Below are 17135 nucleotides of genomic sequence, written 5' to 3'. Positions count from 1 at the left end.
GTTTTCATTTGGGGGTAAGTGGTCATGGGAATTCATGGCTATATCCACCTAAGAATGATATCACTGATACTTGGATTCCTATTAGTAATAGAACATAGCACATTAGATTGAGAGCTCTATGGGTCCATATTAACAAGCTACTCCACTGAGCTGTCCCAGAATATAAGTTGTCCCAGAAGGAAAGGTGAAGACAGGCAATAGAACATCAATGTAGAAAGTGACTCAGCAATGTCAAGTCTTCCTAACCTGATGAGGTTGCTGATCTGTCCCCCAAATTATATAAGACTTGTTTCCTTCAAAGATTCTTGTATATTCCTATTAACAGGTCTGAACAGTTTGTACCTATTACTGTAAACCTCTGGTATAGTAACTTCTCTATTGGAGAGTCTTTGCCACTTTTTCTGCTACATGCCCTAAAGCCCTACCTAAACTATGTTTACCCTTCAGGGCACCTGAGTGGCTCAGTGGGGTTGAGCATCTGCCTTTGGCTCAGGTTGTGATCCCACGCTCCTGGGATTGAGTCTCACATCGGGTTCCTGCAGGGAGCCTGCTTCTCTCTCTGCCTCTGTCTCTGCCTCTCTGTGTCTCTCATGAATAAATAAATAAATACATCTTAAAAAGAAACAACAACAACTATGTTTGGCTTTTAAGCACTTAAAAAATGTGCTAATCATAAAAAATAATAATAAATTAAAAATACACATTAAATTCAATGTGTATTTGTGTGTGCATGTACGGGTACTTCTGTGTGTTAAGTATGTATTTGTTCTCAGGGTCACAATGTAAAATGTATTTTTTACGAATAGTTATGTTCAAAATGTATTTGAAAGGCACAGTGCAAGAACACTTGTCTCTACTCTCACTCTCAAGAAGTGACTTACCTTCTGGCAAATTTGGGAGAAGAAATTGAGCAGAGTCCTTTCTCATTCTCTTGTCCCTATTGTCTTCTCTTACTCTCTATAATAAATAATGGCCCCCAAGGATATCAGGTCCTAAAGCCAGGAACCTGTAAATAATAATTTATGTGGCAAAGTCTTTGCAGATATGATTAAGCTAAGGATTTTGAGATGGGGAGATTATCCCAGATTATAGGATTGGGCCCTAAATACAATCATATAAAAGGGAGGAAAAAGAGATTCTACACACAAAGAAAGCCAATGTGAAGACAGAGTAGAAAGTGATTTCAAGATACTGACCTTCCTTGAAGATTGAAGTGATGCAGTCACAAGTCAAGGAATGCTAGCAGTCATCAGAAGCTAGAAGAAGCAAGGAATAATTATCCATTCATCACTGGATAGAAATTTCAAAAACTTACTTTTAAAGGTTCTTTCCATGTCCTTAGCGGGAATGGAAAAGATTACCAGGCTTACATCCATGAGTGAGATATCATGAGAATCGGGAAGGCCTCTGCACACCAATTTGTACTTCAACATGCCTCATTATGATAATGGCCAACACATTAAGTGATAATTACATGCAGAGCATATTATGTACATAATTCTTTACCCTCACAAAAATTTGGTGAGGTAGTCATCATTACCCTTGTTTTACAAATGAGAAAACTCAGAAACAACTTATCCAAAGTCATACAACTAGTGACAGAACTGGGTTGTACATCTATTTTGATTTGCCTCCAAAAACAAGAGCCCTGTCCACTTCAAGTGTCTCTGTGTTACTTATCCTTGGCTTCCTGAGGCTGGGCTACCTCATGTTAACCTGCTCCTCAAGCAAGCTGTATGGTGTAGTTTGTATATACCAAAAAATATACAGAATAAAAGAATCTTTATGTGACACGTAATTCTTTACAGAATACATTTATTGGTTGACAATAGATTACATCACAAAAATCGCAGGGCTAGAAGAATTCTTAAAGATCCAAATGCAGAACCTTTTTAAAGATGGGGAAAACAAGACCAACAAATTTGCATACATCTCTAACATGCAACCAATTCATCGAAGCAGAATTTCATTGCTACGTAAACTGATTTCTAATACTTCAGTAAGTTCTAACTGGAAAGTAACTCCAAATTTACTTGATCATCCAAACACTGTAAAACTTCCTTTCTTTCCTCTTCTCAAGCATTGATTATTATTTAGGGGATCTATGAGACTGATGCTAGTTTTCGAGGAAAGGGAGAGAAATTTGAAATAGCCCTTTTCGGTTGTGCGGATTTGGGGACCCCGTGTTCAGAATATTAACTGTCTCTGAAGTGAAAATTTCCGTTCTACAAAACAAAACCCCAGATATTTATTTACACGAGGTCAAGTCACAAATTAAAAATCCTTTTTAAATAAGAAAACGCTACTGAGCAGCCCTGAAACACAATGTGGTTTGTTGTTTTGGTTTTGGGGCGGGGGGACATATTCTCGTTTGCTATCCCGGCTTGCCACATATTTATTTGGCTTCGAGGTGGAACTGTCACGGCATATTTGAGGATGTTCATTACCCTTGACAATTAAAAACAAAATGAAAGGCGAATGCACGTGCTGCAAAGGGGGGTGGGGGAGCGGTCTGAGTGAGGCTACTCGGCAGTCGTCGTCGCCCTTCGGCATCAATACCTTCCCCGACAGGAGTTTCCAAATAGCTTCCGCCTGGTAGCCAAGGGCAAAACGGAGAAGCCCCAGCTCCGAGCCCGAGGAAGGAGGCGGCCCGCCCGCCGCCAGCCAATCTCCAGGCGCCTTCTGCACCTGCCCACTGCTCCAGCGACCTTTCCCCTCTGGCCCTCCGCGGGCCCCGTTTACGACAGTTTTCCGGCCCGTTGGCGGCCCGGCTGCCGTGTTTCCTGACGCGCCGCGGGCGGGGCGGTTTGCGTCCGCCGCTGGCGGGGGCCGGTTGGCCGTCGGGTAGAAGCGTGCGAGCTGGCTGCGGCCTTTGGGCTGGGATGAGCCGCGCTCTCGGTGGAGGCCGCGGAGCCGAGCCGGAGCCATGGTGAGTGCGGCCTGCCGGTCTCCCGAGCCGTCTCGGGCCCAGGCCTCGCGACCTCAGAGGAAAAGAGCCGAGGTTTTCTTCCCCCTTGCGACTCTAGGCTGGAGACGTAGGGCCCCGGACAGCCACACCTTCTGGGACACAAGCCCTCTAGGGCCTTTATGGTCTTCCATGGCCCTTCCGCCAGGGGCTCCGGTCTCTGGCCCATCGGCCCCGAGGCTCCGAGATTAGTGGAAACGCGTTTGATTGTCGCTGCTCTTCGCCCGGTGCAGCCTCGCGACCTTCCTTAGTGTGTCCTTCCCTTGGACTCCGGCCGACGCGTCTCTTCTCGGGCCCAGAACACATGGGGGATTCTGCGCGGGGACCGGGAGACGCCACGGGGTGGAAGGCGCTTCGGCGCACGTTTTGACGTGGAAGCGTGTTGTCCGAATTCTGCGGGGACCTCACATCGTGCTTTCTCCAGCAGAAATGTTACTTCCTTCGTTCTTGATTGAACATCAGTGTGGTTTCGTTTGCCCAGAGATGAGAGGTGTTCAGTTCCACTGTCGTAAAAGTAAATAAGCAAATCCACTCGCCCTTCCCTTTCACAGTTGAAAATCCCATAGCTTTACAATGAATTAGAGTCAAAAAGCTGCAGGCCTCCTGAGAGATCATGGGCAGGCGATTTTCTTCCTCAAAGTTGTTTTCCCCTTTGAAGTAAAACTTGTAATGAGTTTAGGATGGGACGATAGGTACGCATAGGGAAAGGTGAGAATTCCAGAAGTAAATGATTCACTCTGCTTCCCCTTACCAGGCCAGTACCGTGGTAGCTGTTGGACTGACCATTGCTGCTGCGGGATTTGCAGGTTTGTTTATGGTTTGGGAGTCGAAGTGAAGTGTAGGGGAGGTTGGAGATTTTTTTAATTATTCTGTTGCTTTTGTTTGTAGGCCGTTATGTTTTGCAAGCCATGAAACATGTGGAACCTCAAGTAAAACAAGTTTTTCAGAGTCTACCAAAATCTGTAAGACATGCTAAACATTTTTGCTAATTCTTTGCTGCCTATGTAGGAAGCTTAGAGTCACACTTGGAGAGGGTAAATTTCCAAACATCCATGAGGTTCTTAGTGCTTTGGGCCCCTTCTCTTGTCTCCCACAAACAGGGTTTAGAAGTTCTGAGGCTTGTGACAGAATTGTGGCTAAGGTATTGAAATTCTAGTATCGTGAAAGTTAATAATCACTATTGTTTAGAGAACTTCAGTACCATTTGTCCAGATTCTTGCCTTCCCTCATTTGCTCTGCATGACCAACACAGGGATCTAAGGATCTGCAGTGTCTAGGGATCCTGTGTTGTGTGGCTCTGGCACTCCCCAAGATACTTGGGTAGCACCAGAGTGAAGTAGGCTAAAGAGTATGACTGGATGTGATGTTTGGCTGTGACAGCTTGTTAGTATTTTTATTGCTGTAATTGAATGTGACAATATGGTGATTGATGGTAGGCTTTACTCATATGATCTGGTAGCCTGGTTTTCTCAATAGATATCTTTTTTTTTTTTTTTAAAGATTTTACTTATTCATGAGAGACACAGAGAGAGGCAGAGACACAGGCAAAGGGAGAAGCAGGATCCTCTCAGGGAGCCCCATGTGGGACTCCATCCCAGGACCCTTGAATCATACCCTGGGCCGAAGGCAGAGGCTCAACCCCTGAGCCACCCTGGCGTCCCTCCATACATACCTTAAAAGTCTTGTTTTAGTAGTTACCTTGACTCTCAGAATACCCTTGAACCACTCATCATAAAAGATCTCCAAATCCTTTTCTTGAAGCCCTTGTTTTTCTTTTTTTTTTTTTAATTTTTATTTATTTATGATAGTCACCGAGAGAGAAAGAGAGAGAGGCAGAGACATAGGCAGAGGGAGAAGCAGGCTCCATGCACCGGAAGCCCGACGTGGGACTCGATCCCGGGTCTCCAGGATCGCGCCCTGGGCCAATGGCAGGCGCCAAACCGCTGCGCCACCCAGGGATCCCAGCCCTTGTTTTTCTAACACATAATCATATTCTTAGGTCAAATTTTCACCTGTAACACAGCTAACTTGGAATAAGCTTCCCTTTATTCCCAGAAGAACTGGCTATGAGGCACCTCTTCTGTCTTACATTTTTTAGAATTTTTCTGGAGGAAAAAATTGATGTTTAATATCATTAAAATATTGGTTGCTTCCTATAAAGCTAAAATGCCGTAGTAGTTTTAAAGTTCTCTGAATTGTCTTAATTTTTCTGCTGTGAACATTTTCAACATTTTTTAGCAACTTTCAGTTTATTATCTATTTTTATGAATGCATTTCCTCTCTCAGGCCTTCAGTGGTGGCTATTATAGAGGTGGATTTGAACCCAAAATGACAAAAAGAGAAGCAGCACTAATACTAGGCGTAAGGTAAATAATTTCTAATATTTGTAATATTTTTCTACAACTCTGAGATATGAGCAAATATCCTTTTACTAAGAGTTATAATAGGGTTACATACATTGTAATATCTAAACACTCCCTGTAAAAGTCCAGTGAGAAGGCACACTAGCACATAAGGACTTTTTAATTCACTGAAAGATTATTGTTCTTTATAACATTTTTTTAAAGATTTTATTTATTCATGACAGACACAGAGAGGCAGGGACACAGGCAGAGGGCTCAATCCCAGGTCCCCAGGATCACACCCTGGGCTGAAGGCAGTGCCAAACCACTGGGCCACCAGGGCTGCCCTATAACGTTTTTTGTAGTGAAATTCTGCCTTCATTTTCAGATACAACATGCTTTCCCTTTCAATAAAAGGACTTATATAATGATTAGAAAGTTCAAATAATTTTAAGATTTTATTTGAGAGAGAGCACGAGTTGGGGGAGAAGCAGAGGGAGAGAGACAAGCAGACACTGTGCTGAGCTCAGAGCCCAATGCAGGGCTGGATCCCAGCCTAACCCCAAGATCATGACTTGAACCAAATCAAAGGCAGACATTTAACCAACGAAGCCATCCAGGTGCCCCTCAACTAATTATAAGAATGCATTATTTTCCTAAGGAGCTATTTAGTTCTGTGATTCAGAATATTCATCATCTGTGTATGTTAGGGAAGAGGTTCCTAAACCACTTTTCATGTTGACTTGATTTCAGTTTCACAGTATCTTTAATTGGCCTTTATTTTTTTGATTTGATCCAGAAGTAGTCTGAAGTAAACTATACCTTTTTCTTTTTAAATTTAAATTAGCCCTACTGCCAATAAAGGAAAAATAAGAGATGCTCATCGACGAATTATGCTTTTAAATCACCCAGACAAGGGTAAGTAGTCATTAAATTCTTGTTTTACATGTTTTTTTTTTAGTGACCAATTGTTACTAGTGGAATAATTTCATAAATTTAATTCTCGGCTGTTTCAAGGAAATGCTTAAATCTATGTGTGAGCACCGTTGCCCAGGCTAGATCCATTTGTTTACCAGCTTCAAAATCAATGAAGCTGAAGATTTACTAGACGGTCAAGCTCAAAAATGAAGTAAACGTGTGATGAATTTTAAGTTCTTGTTCTTTTAACTATTCTATTATTTTTATAACTTAACTATTGTTAGTTCTTATATTTTTTTATTCTTAAAAGAATATATTCTTAGTGAAAAATTTATAGAATAGTCTTATACTTAGTAATTACTGTAATTTGAAAGTAATGATAAGCATTACCATTTTCTCATCTCCAATAGTGATAAAATGTGACTTTTACTAGTCTAAATACTATTAATACTGTTTTGGGGTTGGGAGGTCTATATGAAAGGAAATGTTAAGTTTCAGTTAATGAAATGTCATTTTTTTCTATCCATTTAGATCTTGGAATTAGGGGTTACCTAGTTAGAAACCTGTATAATTTGTTTGATACATTTCTAAGCAGACGTAGCTGTGTTGAAAGCAAATAATTACTAGGAACACCAAAATACAAACCCCCAAATCCATATTCTACTGCTCAAAAAAGGATAGGCCTTTCATTAAGAGTGTTTTGAGTTTAAACGGGTTTGTGATTGTTTGGTACTAGACTGTCGTAGCCTACTTTACAAAATTTAGCTTGTTTTATTGGTGGGCTTCTGATAAAGTGTAGTTTGGAGCCTATAAAATTCCGTTTCTCCAAGCTGCTTCTTGGGATGTTGATGCTTCCTGCTCTGAGAACTGCATTTTGAGAATCACTGCTCCAGTACAAAAGCACTGGTAAGGAACATCATGAAGGCACAATAACAGGAAAAGAAAAAAACTGAAGGACAGAGAAAGTACAAAGTATACTGGGGTCTTTCCAGCAAAGCTCACAAACCTCTGAGAACATCATGTTTTCAAAGTAACATAGTACAATAAATTCATGTTCATTTATAGGCTTGTAATCATAAATAGGTAACTTATATTATTTCAAGGTCACATACGTTGGGGGCAGCTCTTATTTGTCACTTTAGTTTTTGAAGGTGCCATTTTTGTGGAATTCTTCCTCACATGAATTACTTCATTTCCCTTTGGTCAAATATATTGGACCATATACATTTGGTGATCTGGTTGCAGTGTCATAATCATTTTAAAAAGTCAAAATACGATTTCTGCTAGTTCCACCTCCCAGATAAGTAGTAGGGATCCTTGAAACAAGAGAATAGGTCTTCACCAAGCAGAAATTGAAAAGTCATATTATAACTATTCCTTTTTTCTTTCTTCCTATAGGAGGATCTCCTTATATAGCAGCCAAAATCAATGAAGCTAAAGATTTACTAGAAGGTCAAGCTAAAAAATGAAGTAAATGTGTGATGAATTTTAAGTTCTTGTTAGTTCATGTGTATGAGTGCTAGCTTTTTATAATAAAATGCCTCAAAGCTACAATCTTAAAAATGATTTAACACAATCTAAACCAAAGCTTTGATAGAAGTTTCTTCTTAGAATTTGGAGATTTAACACTCAGTGATTATGGATAAATACATTCCATTTGAATAGAAATAGACCTTCTCTGGCTTTGAAGGAGCCCCCAATTTAATGGGATACTGAAAAACTGGAAATTAAAACACAATGTGATAAATTCTGCAGTGGAATTCACACAGGTTGTTATAGGAGGGATTTATCTTATTGGGAGAAAACACACAGGTTTTAATAGGATGGGTTTATCTTATTGGGAGAAAAGGCTGCTCAAAGTTGAGAAACCAACCTCACTGCTTAGATAAACCTTAAATCTTAAGAGTGAGTTTAGCCACAACTTTGACCCTTTAAGAAATACATCTAACTCTACACACATATATGAATTAGAATTTAGATTTCATACCTTAAAAACTGTAAGATTTGACAGTAGAGGTCTTGTTTTTAATCAAGAAGTATTTCATTGTATTGAACTAGCCACTTAAAGAAACTGACAGTTTATAAATTGGGTTTTTTTTTTTTTTAAGTTTTTCCATTTGTTATGACCAAGCTTAAATACAATTAGCAAAACTAAAAACTGAAATGCGCTCAATTATGAAAATATTCAGCTTGGACTATTGGAAAATTTGTAAGCTCCTATTTAAATGACATTTGAGGGTAAATGGCTATTTGTCTAACAAACTATCGTAGGATTTTTTTTTTTTTTAATGGTAGGATCTTAACCAGAGGACCTGTATAAGAACACCTGAGGTAAAATGGTCTGTTGCCACCAGCAGGAATATTTTCTTTAGCTCTAAGATGCTAATTTATACTATCATGTGAACTTCACGTCATGTTAAAAATTCTCATAAATGGAGAACACAAAACTTTCAAGGTCAGATCAAAATGGTGGTAATCCTATTTAGTTATTGGAATGTGTTTACCTGCACTTCAGATTAGGGTTATATCCGCCTTCTCCGTTTCCTTAAAATCTGATCAAGTCCACTTATGATTTAGAGTAGGAGAAAACATCAGCTTAAGGCAGCCATGGCTTTTATAAAGTTGGATAAATCTTTTTAGTTATTTCTAGAGATAAGGGCTATGAAGGTTAATTGTTACTCAAAGTAGTTTTGTTCTGTGAAGTTACTGGAACACTGAAATTAGCAAATACTGAACCATGTGTTCATAGGGGAATTAAGGTTCCTCTGAACCTCTGGGCCATGTTTTTATCAACCAGTTAATATATAGCTTTGTTTTAGCTGTGTTTCATATATAAAGACATTTATGTTGTTGATTCATTAACGTTAACCTTGCAGCCAACCCTAACACCTGTCATTACGTCACAACCTCCTTCTTCTTGTTTAGGACTTCACTAGGCTTGAGGGCCATCTTAAAGTCCCGAGTAAGCACAAAAATGTGAAAAATTTGCCATTAAATGGACCATAGAAGGGATGCTTCTTTACAGTGTGGTAACGGAAACAAGGCAAGCATCACTTTGGGCATTGGGTGATATAAATTCTTCACCACTCTGCATGTCTCTGAGCAGGAAATTAACTTGGGTGTTAAGTCTGGGGTTACAAATAAATTTTGACAAGTAGGTGAATTTGCAAACAAGGACTCTAACAACAGGATCAACTAAATTGGCTTACTAGCCTTTTCTTCTTCTTTTTTTTTTTTTTTTTTTTTTTTTTACTAAATCAAGTTTTAAGAAAAGATACCAATTAAAACTTTTAAATTAGGGGCGCCCAAGTGGCTCAGGGCATGATCCCCGATCCAGTCCATCAGGCTCCCCATGAGGATTCTGCTCTGCCTTTCTCATGAATATAGTGAAATCTTAAAAAAAAATTTAAGTTACAATAAAGCAGATTTTTGAAAAACACATGGGAAGTGAGAGAACATGCCCACAGGCGATCAAGCATTAACTCTAAAAGGGCAAACTTCTATACTGGGTATGCTTATAGGTGTTTAATGCAAATAGCATGCCTGTTTTAAGGCAAGTATTAAAACAATGAAAAATGCTTTTAAAATAACACTAAGCACAAAAGCACGTTTTTCTTTCATAGTCATCAGTTTTATTTCTTCTAGGTTTACCTTTTCTTTTTTAAGTAGAAGAATCTACATCTCATTGTAGAGTATGAAGCAAACCTACCATATTTTTCTTGAGAAAGAGTCACCTGTGTGAGGGTTCCTGATCATAGTGGGTAACTGATGCAAGTATGATCTGTATTAAGAGAGCCTCCATCTTTTTTTAACAAAATATGTATGTATAATGTTAACATTTATTGACTCTACTTACAGTGTACTAGGACTGTGCAGGTTTGGCAAGCAAGGAAACAATAGTGAGGTTAACTAAGGCCCAAAACAGTATCTGGGTGACAAGGCTGGTCTTTCTCAAATCTAAAGTCCATTCTGTTAAGCTGTACTGTGATATCTGTCACTAATTTGATAACCAGGGATGGCTTGGTGGTGTTTTGTTTTTCGTGGTAATGAAATTTGAATCTGGGAGCTGTCATTACTTTGCTTTGGGGCCATTTTTTCAGTAGGCACTCAAGACTTTTTTTTTTTTTAAGGGGGAGGGAGGTATGAACACAATAAGACACAGGAAGTGCAGGTTTCAAGTCAACTTAGGCAGTAATATCCAGGCAACTTTGAGTATACTACCTACATCCTTAGGCCTCTGCCTCTCCACCTGTTAATAAGGACCAACTCAAAAAAAAAAAAAAGGTTCCTCCACATTTTATAGGTAGGGAAACAAAAAGAGCAAAGTATTGTGGAGGTTACACAGCTAATGAAACTACAAGCAACCCCGGGGGGTGTCTGATCCAATTTACTATGTTCATTTGTAACAGTTCTCTCTATATTGGTTGAATGGGTTACAGGGGAATTCCCACCCACAGTCTTAAATGTTAGATCTGGCATACTAGAGATTAGTTCCCCTACTTTGTCCCTTCCATTTTGCCTTCACTGCCTCTGGATTGACATTACTAGAGGACACATGGGGCTTTGTAAAATCTCCTTTGCTGGTGATCAAAGTGGACTATGAGTGGTCCTGAAAAGTTAAATCCTTTCCTACTTAGAATTTTAGAAAAATTCTCTTAACATACTTCCCAAATGATGAGAATACCTATGGAAGCATTAAAAAAAAAAAAAAAGTCCAATTATACATACAAATCAATAGCCCAGAACACACACACAAAAAAAAATATCCCAGAACACCCAAACCATTCAAGAAACAAGAACTTGTATGAAACAGGTGGCATACTCATGCCTATATATTCTAATTCTAGATATTGATAAGATTTTCTCTGCTAACCTTAATTTAACAGAAGCTTTGAAAAGGGTCTCAAAGGCAGGTAGAAAACCACTAATTGGAAAAAATCAGGTAACAAGCATCTTAACACAAAGGTAAAACCCTAAAAGCATGCTGAACTGTGCCACACTAAAAAGCTATATTCAGCCTATTGAAAATGTATGCCTACCTTAAAACCTTGCATCAGAAATAATTCTTTAAAAAATTCACTCAGGCAGAATGCTTCATTTAAAGAGTTGACAAGTGAGGTTTTAAGTTTCCACACTGGCTGAATACAGAATTGTTTCAATGGGAGAACAAATATGATAGAAAAAATTTAAATTTGAAGTATAAAAACGTTATCTAAAATGCTTGAATGGGTTTTTGGTTATAAAAAGAATCCTGAACTGTGAGTAACCTTGAGTACCAGGAAACTTAAATGACCTAAGCTCTGCTTTTTGTCATTGGCACTGCTGTTCAGAGTACAGTGTGTCTGCTTATAGCCAAATGTTGCCTTAGCAACAGGTCTAGGAAGAGCTTCTATCCAGTGTTACAGATTATTCCTTACCCAATGAAAAGTTCCATGGTCTAGTGTTAAGGTATAATCTGAAATGTTAACATTTGCTGTTACTTTAGTACAGCTGCAATTAATGGAATTTCTACAGTAATGTTTACATTTTTCTTTACAACCTGAAAAGGGCAGGTACAAAAGTGAAACTCAACCAGGTCGAAGCAGCATAAGCTCCAGGCAACAATGTAAACTGGTTTATCTACAAAAACTATGGGAAATATTTTCTAATACCAAAAAAAATTATCTACTTTTGACAACTCGAGTTAAAAAAAAGGTACAAAACATTTGGAAAATATTCCTGTTAATTTCACCCCAGGAAAAACATACCAATCACTGAAACACAAATTTGAGCTCTTCACTAGTATACTTAGTAGCAGGACTTTGCATACAGTTTAGTTGTGAATGTCTGGTTTAGGTACATAGAAACTCCCAATTCTGTACACCAATACCTACAATTCCGAAATTATCAAAGAAATAGGCAAGTCAAATGGACTAGTGGAAAAATCCTCTTACGAAGATTATAGCCTGCATTATAGTCCATACCTTATTTCAGTACTTGAAGTAGTGAATATAGAAGGTACAGACGAATGTCAATTTAAGCAATCCACTGATGATAAACCCTTCTTTAAAAATTATTTCCTTAGTGTTAACGTACTTTCCTCATCAAGAAGGGATTTTCTGGGTGTTAAAAGACTCTTGGATTTCTAGAGTAAATGATCATACTTAGAAATGTTTTGAGCAACACTGAGCCATAGGAAATTGCCACTGGGTCTAAAATTGCCAACTATTGACAATTTTGTATGGTTCAACATAATTTACTTATTTTCAACCAACAGTTGAGTTCAACTTCAAATTACTACCATTTGCCAAATTTTATAGCAGACTGATTGTTGCTTTATTACAGATCCTGAAAACGCAAACGTTATTAAAAGTTGTAACTACTACTAATTCAAGAACACTTAAGAACTAAAAGTTTTAAAAAGGAGTCACCAAATTCACCATACCAGATATCCTTATAAAAGTTAACAGGGAGCCAAACCCTAACACCAAAGATAAACTAAGTGAGGCTTCAACCAAACATCCTTTTGCATTTTGAAATTTTGTCAAACACTTATATCCAGTTCAAATCCAAGTTCTTTAAGGTCTTTCTAGAAAATCCAAGTGTAGGGCAGCCCATGTGGCTTAGTGGTTTAGCGGTTTAGCACCGCCTTCAGCCCAGGGCATGATCCTGGAGGCCCGGGAACAAGTCCCACATCGGGCTCCCTGCATGGAGCCTGCTTCTCCCTCTGCCTGTGTCTCTGCCTGTCTCATGAATGAATAAATAAAATCTTTAAAAAAAAAAAAAAGGAAATCCAAATGTAAAAGTTTCCTTTATCCTCATTCCATTATCAATCTCCACCATCTGCCATAGGACTTACTGCATTATAGCTAGTTTTCCATTCATCTGCCCTCAGTAGACCAAGTTTATTGTAATAACCTAGGAAAAAACTAACTAGGTTGGTTTCAACCTCAAAAAAGTAGAAATCTGTGTGAAGACAAATGGTACTATTTCCCAACCTAATTGCAACATTCAGTTAATATACCAACTCCGTAGTGACCTTTCTCAAGTTACTCATTAGACTCACAGCAAATACTCACAAAAATACCTGTGACTTAGCATAAAGGTAATGGATCGAAGCTACAGAAGAATGGCTGCCATGGAGAACCGGAATACAAAAAAATGCCAGCTACTTTTGCCTCTTCTTTACTAGCTTAGTGTATGTCCTTAGGTTATTTTACTTGCCTACATGTACCACTGCGTGTGGGTTTTTGGTTTTGTTTTTTTGCAAAATCATTTAAGCAATCTCCCATAACCTGGTTCTAAGGAATGCCAGTAAGGTTTTCATGAACTTATCAGTTGATGTGCTGCTTCTCTTAACCTACGACTACTTAAAATCTGATCTACCCCTATTATAATTTTACCAACAGTAACTGAGCTATCAACAAAGACCCCTTTATACCATTTTGCAAAAGTTTTAAGCCCAATGAAGTCTTTAAAAAGGTGATGCCAGGGAGTGCCTGGCTGGCTGTCAGGAGAGCAGGTGACTCAATCTGAGTTAAGTTTTGAGTCCCACGTTGGGAACGGACATTACTTAAAAATAAAATCTATAAAAAGATGATGCCAAACCCAAGAATACTAGGTTTCCCAAGGCTCCACCTGTGGTTTCATGTAAGTATGCTGAAACAATGTAAGGACTACATAAGACCTTTATACATATAAATTTGAGTGTCTTCTAGCATGTCCTAACTTACCAGCAAGTTTTCCCATAGCAACATCTAACTGGTGTAGTAGCCAAAAAAGATGCACTCCTCTCAAAATAAATCAGAACATATTACTTCTGTTGGGGAGTAGTAGGCTTTTCACTTCTTGATCAGAGTATATGGTATTTACCCCCCCCCCCCCCAAAAAAAAAGCCTATCTTGGGAGTGCCTGGGTGACTCAGTCGGTTAAGCAATCAATTTTGGCTCAGGGAAGCATCTCAAGATGAGATCAAGCCCCAGGCATCAGTCTCTGTGTTAGGCGTGTGGAGCCTGATTCTCTCCCATTCTCTCTCTGCCCCTCCTTCCCCTCTACTTGGGGGACTGGGGGAGGCCTATATGGTTCTGCAGTACACAAGACAACAGGTTTAGTTATTAAATAATAAAATCTTGGTTCTGATTTCCTAGAATATGGTTATTCTAAAGAACTGCTTGCACTATTCTAGGATGGTTTTATGTTACTTTCTCAATAAAATATGAAAGAAGGAACTTAATGTATCTATTCCATATGAAAGGAAATGAGAACTCATTTTTTCTTTTTACCATATTTACCAATTTGGGAATTAATGAAAATTCTCATACTTTATAATTAATCTGTAACCCTGTTACTGAAAAGAACAAGAGTTTTACTTCTAACCTTTGATGGTTAAAAATGTGTGTGGGGTAAGATTTTAAAATGAGAGTATGAAATTATTTGGTGCCATTATTTTAAAAATGCAAGGATTATGCTATTCATACCACATCTGAACTTATAGTTACCAGGGTTTTTTAGGAAAATGCATTTAATACTATCACATCTTAAAAAAAAAAAAAAAAAAAATACTATCACATCTTAACTTCGGTGATAATAAATTTGAGGTGTCGGGTTATATGTACACTCACATGGCAAATAATACATTTTTAGCAATACTTTGAATTGTCTGTTATTATAAATTAACTAAAACCACTTAAAAGTTTTATGCACATAACAAATTAAGACAAACTATGCACATAAAAAATACTTTTCAACACCAAGGGTTGTCTTTCTTGCTCAGTTGCCTATGCGTTATTATTGGGGGGACCCCTCCAGTAAACCCACTTTGGTATGACCTCACAATTATCTGCGTAATTACTCTATCATTGTTATTCTGAACACACTTTATGTGAAGTCTTTATCTTCTAAAATTAAGCCATGTGGCTAAAATAAATACAAAAAAACCTACAATCATTAGTATGACAGCCTTCAAAATTATTTCCTTATAGAATCAAAAACCAAGTTAATGGTCTATTTCTTATTTTAAAATTGCTCACCATTCTTCTTCATAAAAATAATTTTTAATAAATTATCAAAGACCAAATTCTGGATTTTACCCCATAGCCTTCCCAAAAGTTGCCTTTGTAAGATTATAAAGACATGCCTAATAAATATATGATCAATTCCCTAAGCCAATCTACCCCAAAAGACTAAATTTTAAGTGCTAAGATTTCAGAGGATTCATAACAAAATGATTAACTGACCAATTAATATTTTAGTACTATTTATGAGCAAGTATAAATGCTTTTGAAAAAGCAATCAAGATGACTATTCTAGGCCTATTACTAGCTCCAGCTACTTTGCTACAATTGTTATAAAAAGTAGAAAGTTAAAAATCAGCAAATGGAAGATCAAAGTTTATTTACTACCTGCATACAAAAACATATTGCACATCAAACAACCAAAATCAAAAAAAGGGGGGGTGGGGAGAAAAAGGAAAAAAAAAAAAGAAAAAGGAAAAAGGAAAAGATACTCTACTGAAGACTAACATGTACTTTTATACAGAATAAACCTCCTGGAAATTGATCTTTTCAGTAGTTCAGGTTATGTCTGAAATGGACAGGACTAATTCAGCTTAGTGTTTTAACTAAAGCTATGTTTGATTTTTAAATACTGTACACTTTAATAAATAAACCAAACAAAGCCTCAATGTAGAACAGTCACTGCCAATATCACCCAGTGTCCCTGCAGATGAGAGTTTAACAAATGAATTCCAGTGGTCTGCAGATTTTCCCCTACATACAGCATTTAAAAAAACACATTAAAACAGACCAGTTTCCAGACTAAACTAATGGAGAAATTACAATTCAGTGCAAAATATTTTAGACTGCATTTCATTCTAGTTTTCCTCAGGTGAAGAAGTGGTTGCATATTATTAAAAATGTAACAAAAGCAGCTAATGCTTTCATAAAGATATTAGGGATCCCACCCCACCCACCTCCCCCCATCTCTGCCATATTTTGAAAACAAAATAACATTTCCTATAGCCAGCAACTTTTTTTAATGTTACATATACTATTCTCAAGGCACATCTGATGATATATTTTATAACACAGTAGGTGTCAAAGTATGTTTAACATATGATTTCTTCAGGATCCCTCCCCTTTCTGAATTCCAAATGGAGGAACTGAAAGTGCGATGTAAAGACTGGCGATCCATATTCTATCTTTGGCAAGCTTGTACAAGCACTATTGTAAAATGTAATGTAAAAGAACTGTAAACTAGGAACTTCTTCAGTTTATGAAACACCATTCAGGACTGCTGCTTCTTGAGTGTTTTCTTCTTTTAAGGTATTAATCTTTTCTTCTCCTGGAGTACGCTGTAGCTTAGAAATTTCATCGCCAGAAGCACTAGTTGGGCCATTTATTGCCTTTTCTGAAGGACCATGCTCTTCAATCACATCTTTTGCCTGCCAAAGGGAGACAACTTTTTCAACTTCTTTATAAATGAAATCTACAGCTGAGGAGGAAAACAGCTATATAAACATTAATTAGCTAATAAATCATTTTAGTTTCATAACCACTGGATCAAAGAATTAAAATGTTCTTAAATTTTCAAAGCATATACCAATGTACTCCACTTTTTTCATCTCTACCTAATTTAGTACCTAGCAGTACTAAATCAAAGGAAGAATCTATACTTGTTTACTGAAAACTTGAACCTAATTTAAACCACTGGAAAACTCATCATGTAAAAGACACAAAGTTAACACCCTAAGCACATAAACACCTATTTTACTCACCTTTTTTTTTTGAAATTCACATTTACATTTCAAATCCCTTAAAGCATTTAAAGAATTGAAACTTAAAAGGTCTATATCCATCAATGAGAAGAGGTATATAGCCTATTGCTCCCCCAAAATTAAGCCAACAGTCTCTATGCCCAATATGTTTGGGTAG

At 37.8% G+C, this 17135-nt stretch overlaps 3 protein-coding genes across 46 annotated transcripts in view; 1 reads left to right on the top strand and 2 right to left on the bottom strand.

The window, feature by feature from the left end:
* LOC144302453 (uncharacterized) overlaps nt 1-12275 on the bottom strand; it is a 696165-nt gene extending 683890 nt beyond the window's left edge. For 18 of the 40 annotated variants that reach the window (XM_077879776.1, XM_077879775.1, XM_077879779.1 and 15 more), the window contains exons 1-2: nt 2560-12275; nt 1197-1256 (exon numbers count right to left, since the gene is read on the bottom strand). In XM_077879776.1, the coding sequence (XP_077735902.1) occupies nt 1230-1256; nt 2560-2928 (396 nt within the window). In that variant the 5' untranslated portion in view covers nt 2929-12275 and the 3' untranslated portion in view covers nt 1197-1229. Of the gene's footprint in view, nt 1-881; nt 1007-1196; nt 1257-1315; nt 1610-1705; nt 1754-2559 lie in introns of those variants that run through there. The other 22 variants (XM_077879796.1, XM_077879797.1, XM_077879798.1 and 19 more) reach the window with 18 other exon arrangements.
* DNAJC19 (DnaJ heat shock protein family (Hsp40) member C19) lies at nt 2753-7779 on the top strand. The gene is made up of 6 exons (XM_077879802.1): nt 2753-2929; nt 3720-3771; nt 3854-3927; nt 5252-5331; nt 6155-6225; nt 7624-7779. The coding sequence occupies exons 1-6, from the start codon at nt 2927-2929 to the stop codon at nt 7692-7694; spliced, it is 351 nt and encodes a 116-aa protein (XP_077735928.1). The 5' UTR covers nt 2753-2926; the 3' UTR covers nt 7695-7779.
* A 3305-nt stretch (nt 12276-15580) lies between the features above and the next one.
* FXR1 (FMR1 autosomal homolog 1) overlaps nt 15581-17135 on the bottom strand; it is a 63628-nt gene continuing 62073 nt past the window's right edge. For 4 of the 5 annotated variants that reach the window (XM_077879767.1, XM_077879769.1, XM_077879770.1 and 1 more), the window contains one exon: nt 15581-16645. In XM_077879767.1, the coding sequence (XP_077735893.1) occupies nt 16475-16645 (171 nt within the window). In that variant the 3' untranslated portion in view covers nt 15581-16474. The remainder of the gene's footprint in view (nt 16646-17135) is intronic. The other variant, XM_077879772.1, reaches the window with a different exon arrangement.

The sequence above is a fragment of the Canis aureus genome, chromosome 31 (assembly GCF_053574225.1).
Source record: "Canis aureus isolate CA01 chromosome 31, VMU_Caureus_v.1.0, whole genome shotgun sequence".
Lineage (NCBI taxonomy): Eukaryota > Metazoa > Chordata > Mammalia > Carnivora > Canidae > Canis > Canis aureus.
Note: the sequence above shows the minus strand (reverse complement) of the source record. Positions and strands in the feature narration are given on the sequence as shown.